Here is a 22,568-nt window from a genome sequence, read left to right as displayed (position 1 = left end):
GAAGCAACGATGGTTGCAAGAAAAATCACTTCACAAACCTATTTTTCATGGAAACTATAATTTACCATATCTTTATGTTATTAAAAATTAATAAACTTAGAGAGTTTGCAATTATTTTTCTAAAAAAATGAATTTCTTATGTGAATTTTTTTTCTTTTTCATGGATTTTCTTGCAGCAAAGCATATCTCCAAATATTGACTTAGATCGCTTAAGGAGTATAAGAGCAGTGATCACTGGTTATCTTATTTGGACTAGAAGGAAGTATACTTAATAAAATCATAAAAATATAATTCTTATGCAGAGAAATAAGCTGTGCAATATTTATTTTAAAATCCTAAGGAGTAAAATGATAATGCAGATAGTTTAAAATAGGGTTGGATCTAACTCGATATAAAATTTTAAACTTATCAGTGATCATACTCACAAAATCTAAATCTAAATTTTGGCTTGATTAATTATGGATTGGACATAATTTGAACCTGATCAAGCAAAGCATGAATAAACTATATTTATAAAAAATTTGATTAAAAACATTGAAGCGCAACCCCTTGAACTTAGTATATACTTCAATCAATTTTTGTTATTCATCATAAAAGTGCGTAATATTGATCCCTCTTCTCCTTGGTATCAACTCCATCAAGTGTGATTATATTAGAGTTTACTAGATGTAAACATAGATCTAGTCTAATCAAACTCGGATCAACTTAGAGAATATTTCTAACTTTTGTATGTAGATTGACTAAAAAGATGGCATATAACCATATTGTTAATCCACAATCTATATTTGTATATGTAGAACTCCTAAAAGCAAATAGATTGAGGTTTGTTTGTCTTCCTAAAAGTATCAAAAAATATCCTATACTAACTCATATAAAAAGTTTTTGGTCAATGCCTCCCCCTCCCTCCTTTCTCCTAACCCCATCAAATCTCACACCTCCTCTTTCCTCCCCAGCTAATCTCTTATACCATTTTTTCTCTAATTAAACTTCAAATCTTTGTCAACATTTAATTAGTATTTATAATATTTATTAGATAGCTGTCATTTGTTTCTTGACAAGCTCCATCCATTCTTAATCATTGTTTTTATTGCATTAGTCTTCTGCTCCCTATGCTATCATCTCTACTATGCCTGTAGTAAGAGCTACAAAAGGCCCAACTCGAGATGTCCCATCTCAACATGCAATGTGATTGGAAGAGATCCCTTCTTACAAGCTCTTTTATTTTTCTACATAATCACAGAGATGAATGATGTTATGTTGGGCTACAACAAGTAGGAATCATTTGAAAGCCAGGATACATCGAGAGGAAGGATCGGCATTGGAGAAAAAGAGGAGAATAGTGTCATAATTAGTATTGAAAGCATTAGCTACTAGTATGTAAATGATATCTCAACAAAACTCCACTTTGTAATCCTTTTAGAATCAAAATACAGCTATCTTCTTTGAATGCCAAGTACCATAGATGGGCTGACACCTCTAATTAAATTTAGCTTTTTTCCTTCTCTTATTTGTTAATGGCATGAGACTACTAATAGATAGGGTTTTGGGAGGACACGGATATGTTAATGGGGATAAAATGAAGGGGAGTAAGGATATTTTCTCAAGATTCTTTTTGTAGCTTAAAGGAAGGGCAACATTCCATAGTTCTTAGTATTCGCCACCTTTGCCCCTTTATTTCAACTTTCAAAGTTTTCATTCTAGTTTTACCATCTTTGCATGCTTTGGTGAATTGGAATGTTGCAAGCCTTAATCTTTGTTAAACAATGATTTTTTACAAATTTTAGTTGGTTAAAAATCTTGTAGATTTTGGTTGTGGCATATGAAGGATCATAAATAACTGATAAGATATTTTAATTGAGGTAAGGCATTGTATTACTAATTTAGCATATTAAAAGATATTATGGGCTGCATAAATTGAATAAAGATAATTTATCTCAATATATGTGTATTTAAAAATATGACTATTTTATTGGAAATAATGATTTTGTTGACTTATTGTACTATATATATATATATATATATATATATATGCTAATTTCATCATTTGACAATGTCGTGAATGTGACCTTTTCTTTTTGTAGCTTCTTTTTTGTTGCACCAATAATATATACCAAATGATCCCGTTGCAAACATTACTATCTAGTATATTTGAAGTAGAGTTTTTTTTCTTATTTTTTAGAGAAGGGAGAGGGGGGATGTCTTGCTTTAGTATTTATATCACCATTATATGCTACCATGTTATACATGCATCACCACTTCTTAGCACAGTTGGAAACTATAATGTTGTAGTAAAGCATTTCATGAAGCACGATCATAAACATATGTAAGAATAATAAATGCACAACCATGACATAAATGATGCTTCTAGTACGTAACTCTAGCAGAAGCTCCCATATCGATCCTTCATATCAGTTGTATCCTAAGATTTGTTCACGCACATCATTGTATACAATTGGAAGTCGGAATTCTGTCCATGGCAGTAGCATGTTTGCCATTGATGAACTTCTTTGGTAAATTTCAAGTATCAATGCATGAAAACTGCAAAACTGATTCACTGATTGACATATTCTACACTACAATCTTCTACAACGTTCCCCAGTCTTCTTAAAATACTTTAAGAATTTTAAAATCTAGTTTAATCATTAAGCATAGATCTACCTCGAGAACTTCGTGCGCAAGATGAATCCGAGGAAGTTGTACTTGATTGTTGACACTCTATCCCAAAGATACTAACTAGATTACAAATGCAATCAACACGCAATCCAACACATTAAAAAAATAACTCTCTCGCTCTCACACACACACACACACACGCACACACACACACACAAAAAAGATTAAGAGATACAGGGAGTCCCACGTTCGCCCATAACAATAGAACTTCGGCCAAAAAAAAAGCCAGTAGCGGGAGAGACAAAGGGAGAGATGCCGAGCGCTGGTTCCACTCTGCCTCTCTCCGCGGCTCCGAGGGACACCACCTCCTCCACCTTCTCCACCCCGAACCCCCTCGCCGCCGTCTCCTCCTTCCTCCACCACCACCTCTCCCGCCTCGGCTCCGAGCTTTCCGCTAGGATCGACGACGGCCGCCGCCTCATCCAGGCCGCCGCCCCGTTGGCGGCAGCCTGGCAGGGGGCGTGGGCCGTGCCCGCCGCCGCCCAGGGGAAGCACGCCTTCGACCTTGCCCTGAGCCCGCAGTACGTTGCCAAGACGCTCGCCGGGACGGCGGTATACACGGTCAGCAATTCAAACCACGAGTTCGTCCTCGTCTCCGACCCCAACAATGGTCTCCGCTCCCTCGGCTTCCTCTGCTTCCGCCACGAGGACGCGGAGGCCCTCCTCGCCCAGGTAGCTCCTTGTCCCCTTGATCCGCCGTTTTGTTATCACTGTTCTTTCCTTCTTCTCTTCTTTTTGACATGATTTGTTGCATGGATGTCAGATCTTTCGTTAAAAGTTCTACTTTCCGTGCTTCTTCTTCTGCTATTCTGTAGATTTGGTATTTTTGTGAAAAGAATGAAACTTTTCTGTTTTCCAGGTTCAGTTACGGCAGCCGGTTTTAGGGAAGGGGGCAAGAGTGGTGCCCATTACCCTTGCTCAGGTCTTTCTTTACAACAATCTTTGTAACTATTATCCGAAGCCATTTTCTAACCTATATTGTAAACAGCGAACGATAACTTTCGTGACTGATGAAATGTGAGAGTGACAACTAAAATTGGAGTGGCAAGCGATGCTGATTTACTCATGTAATACTGCTCTATTATGGGCCTATAAAAGGGAACTTTCCAAATAAATCAAAGGCATGTTTTCAAGGGACGATTTACCCTTATTAGGAGGTCGTGAAGGAATGGCATGCTTGTTGGAATTCATCTTCAGGATAAACTTATGATGGACCAGAAACATAAATAGATTGTCCAGCTGAAAATAATGCGTCTTGGAACTCACAGATTTTTCTTTTATGAATTAAAAGACTTGCTTCTCGTAAAGGTATACATTTATCCAATTATGATCTGATTACTAATATTCAACGTTAATCATTTCTCATGATTTAGACCATAAGTTACTCCATATTGCATTGAATTCTGACCATAAGTTACTCCTTGTATAAGGTTATTTATCTTTGACTTTTTCGATAATATTGTGGGTAGATAGGCAATCTATGGATTTTTTCCCTTTTATTCCACATTATTACCATTTTATTATGGAGCAATAACGTTGCTATATTTGAGTCCTAATTTTGTCTCGATAAATTTTTTGGAGGAATGGGAACCTCATGCATTGGCATGCTCTTTTATATTTTTTGGACTATAACAAATTGCATATATCATAAAAATTGCAGGCAGTTTATTGGCAATTTTTTGGTTCAATAAATATTAAATTGATGAATGCCAAATGATCATCAATTTGTTATTGCATTGGATTGTTGAAAGTTACACATTGTCTGGTCTTCGTAATCATGCCGTTCATGTGTATGTCCACTGGTCGTTTGTTGTTATCTTGTGTTATCCTGTCCTCTGATTGTTTTTTTAAAATGTGTCATACATATCTCTTTTATATTTATTTGATATTTCTGTGTACTTATAGGTTTATATGCTGAAGGTTGAAGGAATTGCATTTCGGTTTTTACCTGATCCTCTTCAAATAAGGAATGCACTAGAGGTGTGATTTTCAATTTAATCTTATATTCCTTCATTTGAGCACATTTTTGTTGATTTAATCTGTACACTAGCTTTGCTTCAGCAATTATGAGTTTAATTGTGGCCATTCTAGTGGCTCTAACATAAATTCTTAAAATGGTTCAAGCTAGCTTGTGATGATTTAACATAGAAACTCCGATCGTGGAAATGATCTGATCTATCATATCCTTATCTCTTCTCACAGTAGTAAGTGGGATACAATACCTCATGTTCTTACCATTTTTTGTAGCCTACCGAACATGGGAATTTTATTCCATATTTCCTTGACTTGAGATAGCAAATGTATACTACTAGTTATTTGATGATCTGTCTTTTGTTCCTGGTTCTTGCTCCAATTACCTTTGATCTTGACTTCTGTTAAATGAATAGCATTTTCTGTTTTTTTGGTGGAATATAAGGTTCCTAGGAACTCACATCATGGATGGTTGGTGGTGCAACAAGACGTTTTAGGGTAAACTTAACTATTGATTTCAACAAATGGCTTTCATGTGGCTTCAGCTTTTGGTTGGCTGTAGCACCTAGTTGGCTTTTATATGACCAAGGAATAGGAGATTCTGAAGTTCATGCCAAACATGCAACTAAGACAGATCTAGAACAGAATCTGCAAGATTCTGAAATCATCATCAGAGATCAGGATGCCATGGATGGGATTTGCAGAAATTCACTTAAGAGAAAGAAAATTGCTGACCCAGAGGAGAATTATGTTAATAATAATGATAATGAAGTTGAAGAAAAGCTCTTCTTGATAGTGACTTGAGAACAACGTCAAACATGGAGGCTCCTGAATTTGCTGTTGATGCAAAATTTCATAAACAGAATAAGAATTGTCTAGCCAATTGCTTAATTTTTTTTTTAAAAATTACTGACAGTGAGATGCACAGCTATCTAGTTCGTAGTCAAAAAAGTGCGAAATCATTGGGGATTCAAGATTTGTCATCTTTTCTGGACATTCTATGACAGGCATCACCATTTCTTTTCTAAACAATGTCAGGAAGTAATTTAGGTGATGTTATGAATAAACTCAATTGGAACTCCAGCCAGCGGAAGAGCAGATCCAAAATTATGTCATCCGTTGCTTGTTCCCTTCAAGAACATCACCTTGTCAAATTCATGACTAAACCTAAATTTTATCAAAAGTTTATAATAGCGCTAGTTCCTAAAGCCCCATCAACCTTAACCTTTTGTTTGTTTTAGGCTATCGTCCATCAGTTAATGTTGTGATGTTTTATTATTGTAATTCTATTGTCTACATAAAAGTAAAAATTATAGAGCAGGGAAAAGGTCACATTAATAAATGTACCCATTGATTGGGTTGTTAAGGTTGTGAATCCAAGATTCCTCTCAGTGTGACTACAATACATGATGAGCATTAACAAGTTATTTTCAATCAAAGTGATTGACAATTTCCAACCATTGACCACAATTCCTTTCATAAATGTGTAACTTACTGAATCATGGTAGAAGCCTACCATTTTTGGCATATCAAATATTTGATGATTCACCCTAAATAATAGTACATGTGCATCATGTTATGTGATCTCAGCCAAACATGGAATCATGTGCCAGAACTCATAAAAAAGAAATGATGGTAAGCCTTGCTGTTCAAACTGTCCATCACAGACTCCGTTCGGTTAGAGACACAGTAGGATCATTGCCATTCATATGACTAGCCATGTGCATGACCTGTGCCAAATTCAAGTGGACCCATGATTGCAATAGCTGCAGTTACAGGCATCTGAAAACTTGAAAGGCATACTAAGGCTTGGGAATTGTAAGAGACGACAAATTTTCAGAGCTATTGTTTTGAAGCTTTATACACTGCTTCTAACATCTGATGAGCAACTAGATTGTTTTGCTTTGAATTTTGAAGTCAGCTTAGTTGATGGTAAGCTTAGAATGCCTGCTCACATGCTTATAATTCTACGGCGATTGTGGAGAAACAAAGAGAATTGGGCCAAAAGTTGGCGATGCTGAAGGGTTCTGCCTTTAGGTTTTCACATTAGGCAACCCATGGAAAGTCAGGGCCCTCTGGACAATATTTTCTAGTTTCTTCAGTTTACAAATTGTCTTGCTTCAATCTTTACTATTCTCTAAATTTTGATGTCATCACATACATTGAACTTCCCTCTAATATAGGTAGTATAATTTTGATTGAATTAACAAAAGACCACAGCTATGTAGGTAGTTCACTTTAAGAAAGCATGCCTTCTAGACTTGCTGACTTCTGACTGATATATCACTATGCCATATTGCATTTTGTTCCCGACAAGGAGTTGTTTTGTTGGAGGTTATCATCTTTAACTTGGTGTTTTCCCTGAGGACCCATGTCTTGTTCATTAAGAACTTGTCTTCATTCTTGGATGAAATTTTAAAAATTATATGCATGACCCACTTTACGACAAAGGGAATGCTTATCAAAAATTTGCCTCTAAGGGCTTATTTTGTTGCTAGTAACAGAAGATTCTTAGCAACTGAAATTGCATGGATCTGGATATATGACAACTCCAAATTGCATTAGAGGGTATTGAATGCCTGCATTTTCCTCAGTAATACGACTTGACTAATTTCTGTTTGCTGAAGTCTATTTTGTCTGAATTCTTGATTGCTGCATTTGTTCTGTCTTTCACAGTTGAAGTTGCATGTCTTCGGGCACGTGGTTGTGCTTTATGGGAGACATGTTTAGATGAATAGTGCTTACAGGCTCTTTGTACCAAAACTTCAATTTTTCTCCACTTGAAATGTATGTTTGTACCCATCCAAGTGGATACCAACAGCACCTGTGATGCGTGTACATAGACACACTTCTATAGCTAAATAAACACAAAAAATTGCCAGTTCCAGTAAGTACTTTCAGGATGCCTGGTTACATGCAACTAACACATACTAAATGGGTGCCATATCATTCATGCATTCAGAAAAAGAAGTTCACCCTTGATAAACTGTACTGTGATTTCTTTGACTTATTGAGTATGAGAATTATATTCAATGCTCATAAGATACATATTTTGCAGTCCATGGGGCAATTCTATATTCTAAACCTTTTAGAAGTATGCACAGTTTGTTCCTTTATCAGCCGAAAAGTATGATGATTTGATCAAGATATTTTTTATGTGCCAGACTAAAGTTTTTAGGCTTCCTGAAAGAATAAAAAATTTCTCAATGTTTATAGGTCTTTCTTCAGTTTTATGATATCAATGCACAAAATTTGCAACCTGCTCTCTTTCTTGTGCATGCCTTCACTTCCACTTCTTACCTGAGTATCAGGGAGTAAGGTAAATGTACTTCCAGCAACTACTGTTCAAGTACATTCTTTCAGAAACTAGATTTCTTGCCCTTGACCCAACTCTTAATCATATGCATATAAGAGAGGCTTTCTTTAGATTTGGAAACATGTCTTTACCCATGAAAAAATGCCATTATCTTCTATTCGGTGCAACTCACTAAGATTCCCTAAACTGAATAAAGAGAAAGAAAAATGAAAATAATCAATCTAGATGAAAGAGGGTTGTTAAGCTAATATGCTTTCTTGTGAGCCAAGTATCATAGGCTAAGAGCCAGTTCAAACACACTCTGTTAGGCTTCATTGTAACTATTGGTTCAAACTTAAAGAGAAAAATCACGACAGCAAGTACTAGAAATTTTACTTTTCACCCAGTTGGGAAATTAAACAAGCACTCGCCTTCCGCTGATTCATGATGTTATAATCTATCCTTACATAAGTGCTATTTGTTTAATTAGAGAAACTTAATGTAGGTTTTCATTTTTTTTTTAATATATATACTAATGCAGGAAAACTATATTCTCCAAAATCACCTGGTGAACTAGTCATACACTTAGTGTTGACTAGTCAACTATTTTTTAGCGATATTTCTTCTTTTTCATGAAGATCTTAAATTATCATTAACTAATTCGTGCATATTTGTTTTAAGTTTCTTTTTCTGAATAGATTGCTTTTAATCATCAAACTTATTATTTCAGATAGTATACTCAGCTTTCATCCTTCTGGAACCTTGTCCATTTGTATGTGTGAATCATGACACTTAAAAATCACTAGCCAGGAATTTGATTCATCCTGGGACAGCTTGCTGACACCTTGGTTGAATTTTTCAGTTAATATCTGCAGATATCTCAAGAGGCTTTGATGGAGTTCCTGTTTTTCAGGTACACATTATGCTATTTCCTATCATTGTGTGACAACCAACCTTTATCACTGATGCCGTTCCCAAGATGGGACAAGAAAGGTGGAGATTTGGCATGAGTTTATGTTCTGTCATCAAGAAAGAGGCAAAATTATGGAAAGATTCCTTATTTTATTTTCATTTGACAGCTTATGTAACTCTTAATTGGAATGAGAAGCAAATACACATTTATATATAACGGGCCCTGAAACCTTATATTTTTGTGTTGTAATTTACATCAAATATGGCATGAATACAACATTAACATGCATTGATATTTCAAAAGTAGTCAACTGATGACGATAATGTGAAATTGCTTATCATGGATGCAATTGATGAAATGTTGAATAAACTAATTTGCCTAACTAAGCATGTCATCATTGTTGATGTGTGTAAACTCTATAAAGCTTGAACTAATTTTCTGTTGTTTAAGCCCAACATCTGTTGACACTCTACCATCTATGCATGCAGTCTGATCTTTTAGTTGTTAAGAAGAAGAACAAGCGTTATTGCCCAATATACTTTCAAAAGGTTTGTTAATACCTTGTCTTGTCGTGGCAATGTTGTTGGCAGAAATAGTTAGAAATGTAACGGAACTTGTCTGACTTATGACTTTGTTCAGGAAGATATAGAGAGAGAACTATCACAGGCTTCTAGGGCATCAAGAGGATCAGGCTTTTCTCAGCATATCATGGTATATCCTCCTTGTTTTCTTTCTAGAAATTTTGCTCTTGCAGTTTTTCAGTTCTCACATTAAAACTTGATGTTCATATTCTTTCAACAGGTGGGAAGTCTGGAAGATGTTCTGAAAAAGATGGAGGTGGGGCATAGTTGTAGCTAGTTATCTCTGAACCCCAAGTCTAATTAGTGGTCTGAGGTCTAATCTGATTTCTGTATAATTGCAGATGAATGATAAGAATTCTGGATGGGATGATTTGATTTTCATCCCTCCTGGAAAAAGCTACATGCAACACATAAATGAGGTAGCAGCATGATAAGTATGCCACCTGAACGCATCAGGAAGAGGATCTTGAGATGTATGCACTCTCTCATATCAGGTCCCTTATTGGAGCAGGTTAGCCATTAGCCCTTGTTTAGTTAATCAACAGATTTGTTGGTTCTTGACTCTTGCTGTAAGGAAGATTTTGATTTCTGGTTTAAATGATATGAGTTTGCCATCGAGGCCGAGGTTATGATTTTACTGAAGTTTGTTTTTTTTTGCCAGCACTAGCACAAGGATATGAGGAGATTAAAACATGATATCTATGGAGGACGTTAAAGAAAGAAAAAGAGGGATCTGAAACTTTTGTTCGGGGTTGTTAGTTTTGCTGCTGTATGGGAAAGGAATTACAATTTTCTTTACAAAGAGAACCCAATTTTGGGTTGTTCAGTTTGTAAAATTGTTAAATTTTAGCCTTGAATTGCTTTGCTTGCGGGATTTTGTCTGCTTTCAGCCTAACCATGCTATGATAGGGGTGCTCTCTCATGTCGGCCTTCATCTTATCTCTCAGCCTGATTATAAGATCCTGTTTTATGTTAGCCTTCTGCAATAATTTCTGTCAAGGTTATTCTATTTCTCATCGGCCTCTTGCAGCAAATGACAGCGTGTTTGTTGGGCCTTAGAACTTAGTTTTTCAGCTTTAGCTTTCTGTTTTGCTTATGTGACACACCCAAATTTCATGCAATTCATAAACTCAATAATGAATTAGTCCCAAATACAGGTTCTGCCATATTCGAACACCAAGTGAGCATTGGGATCCATAATAGTGGTATTTCCAATGCTACAACTTAAACCAGAATTTTGATGGTCAGTTCAGCTTCAACTGCTATATTAAGCCTTCTCTTATGTGGATTGTCGAAAAAACTGGTTTTAATTTGAAATTTTATGCAGACCTGAGAAAACATATCAAACTTCTGGGTGTAGCCCTGTCACAATCCTAGTCAGAAACTAGTCCTGGCCAGCACATTTTCCTTGTTGATGATGGGCTGGATTTGGGTTCAACTTAGGTATGACACAGGGTATGTTCCATTAGCCGAAATTTGCATAAAAACCTGATAATATAATAATGCTTGTATTGTTGTGTTTATGTTTGTATTTGTGTTCAGATAGTCAATGGTTCTAGGATACCTTTTCAAACATTAATTTTCTTCTTGATATATTTATACAATATTAAAGTTAGTTCTAAGGTCAGATGGAAATGATGGAAAGAGCCACTTGTGAAATGCATATCCAGCGATGGACTATTTTCAAGTTCGATAATGCTTGGTTAACAAGAATTTGCAATACCAACCCCAAATAGCCGGCAAAGTCCTTGACGGTTATTGATATTGTTTTCCTATCTTTGATTTCACAATATGGCAATCTTATAATACTGGAGAATTAATTTAATGACTAGAATATTCATATACGTAGTGTATTGCATTTATATGAATTATATATTATGTATGCAACTAATAGAAGTTGTTGACCATGACTTTATTGTTGAAACATCTATCTTACATTGGATCGTTTTCATCAAGATCCAATTGATGATATTATTAAAATGTATAGTGTTAGCGCGAAGCACACACGAAGCTATGTTGATTTACTATGTATTTTTTAATAAGTTTTCTTATAAGCTATTATCAAATTATTTATGGATTTATTGTTTTCTGAGTTCTTCCTCGAGCTTTAATCAATAAGACATTAAGACTCTTCATGTTGTTCTTCTACCGTTGAATTGCTAAATAGGCATAATATGACAGAAATATCTGGCAGTTCTGGAACTGATAGCTATCCAAACTCCTTCAGGCACCAATTGCCTGCTCTTCAAACACTCAACAATGTGCATTTTTGGAACATATAGTTCTATGATCAGTCTGAAGTACCCTTCCATTGCAGAAAAAAAAGGTAATTAACGTTAAATAAAACCTCATTTGTTCAAACAGTGATCAACTACATCAATCAAATATTTGCATGGTCTCATCCCTTTTTTTTTCCTGATATGACAGCAGGCATAACAGGAAAACAAACTACAGCAAAAAACATTTACATGATCAAAATCATCAGACTCTGAATTTTGGGCACAAAATATGATATTACTGTAAGTCCATTCGCTTCTTATAACAAGCATAAATAAGCTATAAAAGTTGTTCTTAAAGACGAATTCAAGCGAGATGTTCCACTTCCACAGCCCTTTCTGTCCTTGAAATGAGCTCAAGAAACATGTCACTGTACCATTGTTCCTTATTTGGTTTGACTGGAGTTTGACAGCAGTTTGGTATACACAAGTGCTTCCTATCTTGCTATAATACACTGCACCTCAGTGAATTTGATTTCCAGGTGAAATCCTATAGAATGACCAGAACAAACGAGTCATGCAACGCAAAAAGATTGTGTTGAATGGAAAGCTGGAAAACAAGGGATAGGACTTACTGAATATGAATTCCACTTCTCCTTTTTAGACTTTCAGGAATTTGGCCTTCGAGATTGTTGTTTTGGAGAAATCTATCAATCAAGAACATTAGAATCAGTGACGTGATATTGATGACAAGGGGGGTCTTCTACATATACGTTACTAGTGCTTGAAATATTCAGTGGATCGAACATGAAATTCTCGCTGGGGTTTTGAGTTCTTACAACTCTTGAAGTTTCTCAAGGTTTCCTAATGATGAAGGGATAGATCCAGTAAGCTGGTTATTCTCCAAATGCCTTCAATTGGTAGAAGAACAATGTGATAATTAGTGAAAAGAGATCAAACTGTTCAGAAACATGAGAAGGGTAATAACAATGGAGCTCTTTAACTTACAACGAAACCAGCTGCTTGAGGGAGCCCATATCTGGAATAGGACCTGAAAGTTTGTTCCCACCAAGCCAGCTGCAATCACCACAGAACTGTTGGTTAAATTCCATCTTTGAACTCAGAATCATGAGCTCATCTTTGAAGCTCATATTGCATTCAAAGAAGCTTACATGCTAGAGATTGCTGATAATTTGGCTATGCTCTTGGGCAATGATCCTGTAAGGCCGAAGTTTGCAAGGTTCCTGGAATAGAGGCAACAAGAAGTGTTAGCATCAGGATTTATAGTTCTATTCAATTGGAAATGGGAAAATCTAGCTAATTCAAAGTCTCCAATAAAGCCGAAGCCTACAGGCCTTCAAATTTTTCCTTGGAAAGTTAAACGTTAAAGATGGGAGTTCAATTAATATCCCATGGATGTCTTCTGTGATACTAGGAAATGAACTTTCAAGCTCACAGTGCGGTTACTCGGGCATGTTTCCCTTGAGAGCATGTCACACCAGTCCAAGAATTCTCTTGGGGTAAACAAGGATCTCCACTCCAGTCTGAGGGTGGGTTGTTGAAGCTTCTTGCAATTGCCTCCATTGCACGCACTGATGATAAGAAAATCAAGGTGAAAGATGACAGACATACATACTACCAGTTCATTAACAATAAAGTTCAGCAAAAGAGAAGTTTCTTTACAGAAGAGGGGCCTTGATTACCATCTCTACCAAGTGTCCTTCTTTTAAGAGGGACCATCATCAGGAGCTCCCCTGCATTGATCACTGGGCCAACAGAGGCATTCACATCAGGGGTCAATGTGATCTGTGTCTGTCCGGATAGAGGCCACTTCGTCCCATGGACCACGGCGCCTGCAGTCGAAACATTGAGGCCTGAATAAAAGGTCTTCTCATTCACTGAAACATCGAAAACTCTCCAGCTAAATGCACTTGGGCTTCGGTTGTCCTGAAAGTAGAGTGCCAAATAGTACTTTGCAGCAGGCAGTGCCATTGCAGGCCACTTGACTATAAGCTTCTTGCCTCTGCTGGTTGTAAGAGCAGTCTGGAACGCCATTTTTGGTGGGAAATTCCAGAAATGGGATGATGTTATGTTCCGATGGCTCTCGACTACAGGGTTGGTGTCCTTGAAAGGCTCCCAAAACCGGTTGAATGGATCATCTGGATAGCTATGCATGGAGCCAACATCATTAATCAACATTTTTCTCTTTTTCATTTACCTATCATGTCTACTTGTTCAAGGAATTCTCCAAAGAGAAAAGAATCAGACCCTGTGACTACCTTTGATTTCCTTATCTCCTAGTAGTTTAATTGCAAGATAAGAATAGTAGTTCTCTCTTATTCTTGTTCTCTAAATAAAGCAGAAATAGTTCAAGTAATCTTCTTACCCTGCTATCGGGCCATCATAACCAAAGCGATGGCGGGCAACAGTACTCAGTGCATAAGTTTTGAAATCAGTTGAGTTGTATATAGAATCTTCCAAGTACTCCACCTCAAGAGCAGATATAAATGGGCTTGAAACAGTGTACTCATTCCTCGCCAAGCAAATGCTCATTGTCTTCCTGGTTGCCACCATGATGATCTCATAGTAGGAGGCCAGGCCCTTGGCATAGTTCTCTGTGGTGTTCACCGTGCTCCATTTCATCCCTCCAACTATCTGATCAAAAACTGGGGGCTCGTTACCTTCATCAAAACCTCCATAATAGTATGTTGTTCGGATCAAATACTTAGTTCCTTTGGCCACGGTGATCAAATAACAGTATTTCCGAGCTGATTTGTCCGGGAAGTACCGGAGAGAAGAAAGCAGAGGCATGATATTTGGAATGTTGAGCTTGGATATGTTCCCCGCTTTGATGAAACCATCGTCGGCAATCCATTTGATGCCTCCAATGGTGTCCTCCTCCTGCGACCCACAGTTTATGTGGGAACCTATGCATTATATATAATTAAGATGGATCAATATAAGAACACATTGCCTTTCAAAAGTCATGTAAATCCTTGTCAAGCTTTGCACCACTGCTTGGCTTTTTGCTATGAATTCTATATGTCAAGGTGTCAAGAAAAACAAGATGAAGAATGAGAGCAAAACTGGAAAGAAAACTGGTTGGTAGTCCATCAGAATGTACAAATATATATGCACACATCTCATTTTGAGCTGAAGGAACTTGCTGAGTCACACAATCAAGTGCCAATGATCACAATGGGAGGAAAAAAAATGGAAACTAAACAGATGGCAAATGTTTCTAGTATTCCAATAGTGATGTGTGGATTGGCTTACCTTTTGGAGGAGGGTCAGAAGCATGGAGGGAGAGAGGGAAGCTGAGGAGGCAAAGGAAGAGAACGGGGAGGGGCATCGCAAGGGTATGATGGGTTGGGACCTGGGAGCAGCACGCGTGCACCTCTAAAGAGAAGTCTGGCTAAAGAAAGGAGGATAGGGTGGCGACAGCTACTTAAAAACAGCAGTTTGCCGGCTAAGGGTTTGGTGGTTGGACATTGGATGTTTTTCTTGTTAAGGAATAAAGATTTGAGCGGTGGACCCGGTCAAGCTGAGATACGTTTCTTGGGGTCTCAGTGGACATGGCGGCCAGTTATTCCTTTCTTCTCTCCTTTTAAAATAAGGAATTGAGTTCTTTCCGCCGTCTAAAAGAACTTTATGTTAGTGGGAAGCTTGAAATGCTTCTTTTTTTTCTTTGTGATTCATCACGAACGTGCTGAGCTGAAGCGCCTAATCCAGGAGAAATTATACCTTACCCCATGTATATGATATGACGGTGCACCACGCCAATCATGCATGCATCTTCTTATGGGTCTCATTCATCAAATGATCATCTTGATGCCTGACCCATAGCAACACACATTTGTTATTGGCATAGTGTACGGTCTCAGAGGCTCTGGAGAAAATAGATCCTTATTTGGGACTAGATCTAGAACATTTGGGGATATTTAACTCAGGGGAGTTAGGCCTAGAATGAGAATAGGGATGGATGACTTCTAATCTAACTATTTGGTTAGGAGGAGTTCTATTTCGATTTCGATTTTGAGGTGAAATGAAAATAAGTCAATCTCCTTAAAATTCAATTCTGATTTTCTCCTAAAGATTCAAATCTTCATTTCAATTTTTATTCCAATTTCAGTCATGAACCAAATGCTTCAGGGATATAGTTATTCCGATTCTCATTCCAATCCATTTTGATTTTGATTTCAATTTCTATCATGAACCAAACACATTCTTGATCAACTTGGATATGCCTCATTCCAGCAATTAGTTTGGTTTGTTGTGATTTTTGATTAATTGAGTACGGAAAGGGAAAACAAACAGAAAACATGTTGAAAATGCTAGCTCAATCAAATAGAAAGGGCAAAACTAAAGAAAAAGGGGAAAAAACAATTGGTTGGCATCAGTTGCAGCAGATGAGGTTGGACCTAGGTTGAAAATAATGGGCTAACTCTTGGGCTGGGGTGAGCTCAGGCCCACTACTCTATTATGCGAGCCGCAAGCGCAGCCCAACACAACCTCCAAGCCAACAGACATGATCTGCATCCCTAGTTTAACATAGTTTGATCTAGCCCGATTTAACAAATAAAATAGTCTTAATCTAGAGTTTGATAGAAAAATGCAAGGCTTCCAAATAGGTAGAGCAACTGGTCATGTTGTGTTGGATCAAAAGAAAGTTTAGTCTAAACCCATCTCATATTTAATTGGGTTCAAATATGTGAACACCCGCCAAGCCAATGAAAGCTTCACTGTCATTATATATCTTCTTAAAAAGTGAGAAAGAAAAAGGGTCAAGAGGAGAGAATTTAGAGCAAGGCATCCATATGAACTGAGAGGAAAGAAAATTGTGGAGAGATGAAGTCTGAGAAGATTAGGAACATGTACCATGAGAATTGACGGGAAGGCACCGAGGTCCTTGCCGTCGAGCCATGTCAGTGGGGTCTTTCTCTTTGGTTTTTTTGGTAAAATTAAACAAAAAAGGATACATATAATCTACTAGGCTCCACTTCAGCGATAGTTTCTCTAATAAAAGATTGCTTTGACATTATACAGTACCACTTTAAAAAAAAAAAAAAAAAAAAGTCATGCTTTTGTATCGGTGCTCTTGAGCATGTCTAGATGAATTATCTTACATAGGATAGTTCACCTTGGATTGTTGATGCAGCGTGCTTTTTAATTTTAAATCATTGAGATAAAATAAAAAAATATTTTAGTATTTAGTTATAAAACCTTGCAAACATATATTATCTAAATAGTTCCTTCTTGAGTAAATACTGGAAGTCAATAACCACCCAATTTATTATCAGAAGAAATCTTACAGTACCGTGCTCAAATACCAATTTAACAGAAAAAAGATAATTAAAAAACATAATAAAACTACAACGCTCTCACCAACAGGTTATATTGCTGTAGTCTCTTTCTATTGCAAGTAACGTGTTACGGCCGATTAAGCATTTTTCTATGCTCAAATTTTTACTTTTTTTTTTTATAAGCTATTGGGTTTGAAGAGCATGGATCTTTTGAGATGCACAGCTTGCACTATAGAATGCTGTACAGCACTCGATAACTACCATAAAAAAATGAATAATCAACAAACAAGATGATTTTATATACCATATATGACATGCCTTATTTGATGGCCGTCTATTTTCTAATATCAGCCATCAAGTTGTACAATATTCTACAGTATAAATAGTACATCACATAGAGTCTTAAGTCAGATGAGAAACCCTAGTAGATGGACCTGGCACTAATTAATCCCTTGAATTTTAAATAATATGGATTCAAAGTGAATGTCTGAACCAAGGAACACCTACATGGTGGCAAACTTAGGGAATCATATAAACATTTTTTGAAGGGACCGCTAACTTCCATCGCTTGTAACCAATTATTATGATTGAATTTAATGTTATAACTTCCGGCATAATAGATGACTTAATCACTGATAGTTCCTATAGTTTTCCATTTAGTTGCATTGAGAGTGATGGCGCAAATATAGAATACCTGCATGACAGCGAACTCAGGCAATTATAATAAGGTTACTCTAAGAACATTAAAAAAAAGAGAAAAAAAGTATTCCTGAACCAGAGATGAAGGTGACATATATTCCATTAAACTTTAATTAATTACAAATAACTATTTTTATATTAAAATTGAGATTTTTTATTAGATTGTTGTAAATTTAAAATCTTGAGCAGACATTGCAACCGAACATAGATTATAACTAATTAATTTAAAAATCTAGATCATTTCTAGACATAACTTATTGGCATTTTTATATATAGATATGCTATTGGCATTTTGATATACGACTATAGATCAGATGATCATAGTCATTATTTTTGCAAGAAAAGAATATTTATTTTTTGTCCAACGTTTTTGTTCCGGCCACACTTTTATACATGGCCATCTTGGTGTTCTAGCTAGAAAAAGAAAAAAAGCCAGCAATATAATATTTACAATTAATGCAATATCACAAATAGAAATGCTTTGTAAATCTTAAAAATATCATTCAGGAAGTCACTCATCTCATGGTCCAATGTAATATGATCTGAGTAATCAATCGGTTAGATCTCAAATAACGTTGTTTTAGGGTGAAGGCACCATGTCACTGGTTGTGAAGGTGGAGCTTCGGAATATGCATGGCGAAGTCTGACATGGAGGCCGATGCGATGGACGGTCACAAAAGTATCTATCCGAAACTTTGCACAGGGTTAACGTGAAGTCTACGGAGAATGGTACATGTACAGAGAGAGAGAGAAAGGACTTGGAGAGAAAAAAGAGAGAGAGAGGCGGAAAAGAAAGAGAGAGGGAGGGGAAACCGTCTTCGTTGCTTTATAAGAAACAAGCGGCGGTGGTGATCCTGTGGTGGCGGTGGGTGGTAGCCGAAGAATCGGAAATGGCAACAGTGGGAGACGACGGCGATGGTGGCGGCTGGAAGGAAAGAAAGAGAAGAGAAGTCTTGGTCAAAATGGGGGATCGGTGGATGACTTGCGGCCGGGAAGACCTCCGATCACTCGCTGGTGGTTGAGGCTCCAGCATCCAGTCACAATGGCGTCGAGGATGGGCTCAATTGGTAGAGACGGCAGAAACCAAAATAGGAGATGATTTAGGAAGATAGATTCGGCTAGTTTCTCATTACTCTCCGTTGGAAATTAAACTTGGCTAATGACATATGCTGCATAAGTCTAGGGTAGATTGAAAGTCATAATAGATGAGGAGTCATTTGTCTTTATATTTTTTTCAATGAAAAAATGAAATGTTATATAATATGAAAAGTCATTATAATAATGTTTGGTAGGTTACTATAGAATATATGAAGGGTGGTCATGAATTCTCCATAAAGGGTTGTGCCATGCTCATTTGAAAGAAGCCAAGCTAAAGAAACTAATACAAAATTCTTTTTTATTTCCTTTCCCCCTTCAATTCTTGGCCTACCACACTTCTTGTTAGGATTTGACGCCTCGAGATTCAGTCCACATTGAGCCCACAGCGAGGTTCACGGCGAAAAACGGAGTCCAACGAGACCAAGATCACCTGAATCGGAGCTCGGATGGAGGAGATACGAGCTTTTGAAGTCAGCACGAGAATCGAGGCGGCGGAGGACCGCCGGCGACAGCGGCGCAGCCGCAGGCGGCGGCGCGCGGGATGCGCGACCCAGGCCCGCACCGGACGCACGTCCCAGGCCTGCGGCCCAGGCGGGCACGCGGCCCAGTGGGGCACGCGGCCCAGGCGCGCGCAGCCCCGTGCGCAGGCGCGGCCCAGACCCGCGCGCGTGGGCCGGCCCAGGCCAGCGGCCTGCTGGCCCCCTTGCCCCGGTCCACCATGGACAGAGTGGTCCACGGCGCGGCCTGTGGACCGCGTGGGCGTTTCCCACGCGTTTCTCACGGTCCACGGCACTATTCCGTGGACCGGAGCGCGATCCAACGGCCCAGGTAGCTCCCGGTCTTGATCCGACGGTCTGGGATGCTGATTTGGCTTGTTTAGGACTCTTAAACCTAATTAGATTAGGTTTAAACTCTGTTTAAGCCTTTAAAAAAGCCTGTGACGAAACAGAGGGTTGAGTGGTTCGTTTTCTCGCCGCCGTATGAATCCGAGAAGAGAGAGAGGCGAGGGCGCTGAGAGAGAAGGAGCAGGAGGCTCCTGGACAGCGGTCGCCAGGCTCTTCAGGGGTTCAGGGGGGTCTTTAAGAGAGAGAGAGCTTTTATGAGGGGAACTTCAGGTGAGAGAGAATTGGGTGTACAAGGGTTGAGGGTGAGGTCTCCTCTTGTAAAATTTCTTTTTCATAGTGAAGTTTGCATGCCCCGTGGAGGCGAGCCCTTTTGTGGCTGATCCACGTATTTTGATTGTTTTTCTTTTTGTTTTGTTTCTTCTTTCTTCCTGCTGCATCGCGTGGTACTGAAAGGATCTTGGGAGGTGGTGTCCTGGCCAGACATCCACCCAACAAGTGGTATCAGAGCAAGGCGGTACAAGGACGCAGATTGCAGTGGTGGTGAGCAAGACTGAAGATGGAGAAAACAGGAACAATCAAGATGGAGATCAACAAGTTCGATGGTAAGAGCAATTTCTCCTTGTCACAGACAAGGGTGAAGGACGTGCTCATCCAACAGGGGTTGATCGATGCTCTCTTGTGCGATGAGAAGCCGACCACCATGGAGGTGCGGGATTGGAAAAGGCTACAGATGCAGGCGGTGAGTACCATCCGCATGTACCTGGTGGATGAGGTGGTGATCCATGTGCTGAGCGAGACTTCTCCGACGGTGCTGTGGTCGAAGCTCGAGGAGTTGTACATGGTGAAGTCTCTCACCAACACTCTTTTCCTCTGGAGGCAGTTTTACCAACTGCGGATGACTGAGGGACAGAGCGTGCAGGAGCATCTGAGCCACTTCCAGAAGATCCTCACCGACCTTCTCAGCATTGGCGAGAACGTTGAGGAGAAGACCAGGGCGCTGGTTTTGCTGGCGTCGCTTCCCTCTTCATACGAGTCTTTGGTGACTGCTCTTCTAGCGGGAAAGAGCACTATCAAGATGGACGAGGTCACCGCTGCGATACTCCAGAACGTGGTTCTCAGGAGGGAGAACCCAGCTTCGAGCTCAGGTGGCGATAGCTCAGCTTTGGTGGCTTCTGGAGGTGTAGGAGGCGGTAGACGGAGCGACAGGAGATCGCAACGAGGGTGGTCTAAGTCCAGGAGGAACTTGAGCAAAACCAGGTGTTACCGGTGTGAGGAGTTGGGGCATCTAGCCAGAGATTGCCCTCAACTTAAAAATCGGACGGTGGCTGCTGTAGCGACGGCCGGCAGTGATTTAGATGGAGATGTCTTTGAGATATCTGACGAGGTATCTGCTTCTTCCCAACAGTGGATATTAGATTCTGCATGCCCCTATCATGTGTGTTGCAGAAAGGAGCAGCTTGACTCCTTGGAGAACAGTGAGGGCACTGTATATCTGCCGGATGGATCGAGCTGTGCGATCAGAGGCATTGGGACGGTCAGCTGGAGGACACATGACGGTGCAGTGAAAAGATCGGGGGAGGTCCGATACATACCCGATTTCAGGCGGAATCTTATCTCACTTAGCAGACTGGATTCGAGAGGCTACAGGACGGTAGCTGGTGGAGGAATCCTTAGGGTGATATGCGGCGATAGGATTGTGCTGGAGGGGAAGAAGGGGAGCAGAGGACATTATTACCTGACAGGGAGTCCAGTGCAAGGTGGAGCATCGGGAGCCAGGTGGAGCCCAGAGCGAGGTGGAGCTCCAGGAGGCGGATCGGGCACGAGACAGGAGACTCGGGAGGACGAGAGGCGACGTCGCAAGGTAAGATTCCTATTGCCGCAGGATGATGCCCCGAGCAGGTCTCAGGTCAGGAGGAGCACAGCATACGACGGAGATGGGATCGAGCAGCCTGGCTCGACTCCCATGTTTGCCCATCCATGATCAGCAGACGATTGCTCCAGGGCATGGGGGCGAGGAGATCCAGAAGCTCTCGGAGTTTGGAGGAGGCCGAATATCGAGTCGAGATGGAGATTGTTAAGATTTGACGCCTCAAGATTCAGCCCACATTGAGCCTACAGCGAGGTTCGCGGCGAAAAACGGAGTCCAACGAGACCAAGATCACCTGAATCGGAGCTCGGATGGAGGAGATACGAGCTTTTGAAGTCGGCACGAGAATCGAGATGATGGAGGACCGCTGGCGACCGGCGGCGGGCGGCAGCGGCGCGGCCGCAGGCGGCGGCGCGCGGGATGCGCGACCCAGGCCAGCGCCGGACGCGCGTCCCAGGCCTGCGGCCCAGCGGCCCAAGCGCGCGAGGCCCCGCGCGCAAGCGCGGCCTAGGCCCGCGCGCGCGGGCCGGCCCAGGCCAGCGGCCTGCTGGCCCCCTTGCCCCGGTCCATCGTGGACCGGGTGGTCCACGGCGCGGCCTGTGGACCGCGTGGGCGTTTCCCACGCGTTTCTCGCGGTCCACGGCACTATTCCGTGGACCGGAGCGCGATCCAACGGCCCAGGTAGCTCCCGGTCTTAATCCGACGGTCTGGGATGTTGATTTGGCTTGTTTAGGACTCTTAAACCTAATTAGATTAGGTTTAAACTCTGTTTAAGCCTTTAAAAAGGCCTGTGACGAAACAGAGGGTTGAGTGGTTCGTTTTCTCGCCGCCGTACGAATCCGAGAAGAGAGAGAGGCGAGGGCGCTGAGAGAGAAGGAGCAGGAGGCTCTTGGACAGCAGTCGCCAGGCTCTTCAGGGGTTCAGGAGGGTCTTCAAGAGAGAGAGAGCTTTTGTGAGGGGAACTTCAGGTGAGAGAGAATTGGGTGTATAAGGGTTGAGGGTGAAGTCTCCTCTTGTAAAATTTTTTTTTCATAGTGAAGTTTGCATGCCCCGTGGAGGCGAGCTCTTTTGTGGCTGATCCACGTATTTTAATTGTTTTTCTTTTTG

The 22,568-nt window shown here is 40.0% G+C and overlaps 2 protein-coding genes across 4 annotated transcripts; one reads left to right on the top strand and one right to left on the bottom strand.

Annotated features, from left to right (window-relative positions):
* The first annotated feature begins 2,869 nt into the window (after positions 1–2,869).
* On the top strand, positions 2,870–10,365 carry LOC105058249 (protein TIC 22, chloroplastic). 3 transcript variants are annotated; one of them, XM_010941130.3, is made up of 9 exons: positions 2,870–3,345; positions 3,533–3,595; positions 4,579–4,653; positions 8,802–8,852; positions 9,341–9,400; positions 9,492–9,563; positions 9,654–9,689; positions 9,775–9,944; positions 10,095–10,365. In XM_010941130.3, the coding sequence occupies exons 1-8, from the start codon at positions 2,926–2,928 to the stop codon at positions 9,862–9,864; spliced, it is 867 nt and encodes a 288-aa protein (XP_010939432.1). In that variant the 5' UTR covers positions 2,870–2,925; the 3' UTR covers positions 9,865–9,944; positions 10,095–10,365. The 3 variants fall into 3 exon arrangements, with proteins under 3 accessions (XP_010939432.1, XP_010939434.1, XP_073105669.1); XM_010941132.3 differs by lacking the exon at positions 3,533–3,595; XM_073249568.1 differs by lacking the exon at positions 9,341–9,400.
* Positions 10,366–11,752: 1,387 nt separating this feature from the next.
* On the bottom strand, positions 11,753–15,053 carry LOC105058248 (probable LRR receptor-like serine/threonine-protein kinase At1g51810). Its single transcript, XM_010941128.3, has 9 exons — positions 14,926–15,053; positions 14,036–14,576; positions 13,353–13,816; positions 13,106–13,241; positions 12,822–12,893; positions 12,658–12,726; positions 12,489–12,560; positions 12,285–12,356; positions 11,753–12,199 (listed from the first exon to the last, which is right to left on the bottom strand). Exons 1-9 carry the CDS (start codon positions 14,999–15,001, stop codon positions 12,172–12,174), a joined length of 1,530 nt encoding a protein of 509 aa, XP_010939430.1. The 5' UTR covers positions 15,002–15,053; the 3' UTR covers positions 11,753–12,171.
* Between the last annotated feature and the right edge of the window lie 7,515 nt (positions 15,054–22,568).

The sequence above is a fragment of the Elaeis guineensis genome, chromosome 15 (assembly GCF_000442705.2).
Source record: "Elaeis guineensis isolate ETL-2024a chromosome 15, EG11, whole genome shotgun sequence".
Lineage (NCBI taxonomy): Eukaryota > Viridiplantae > Streptophyta > Magnoliopsida > Arecales > Arecaceae > Elaeis > Elaeis guineensis.
This window is presented reverse-complemented; position numbering and strand designations above follow the sequence as displayed.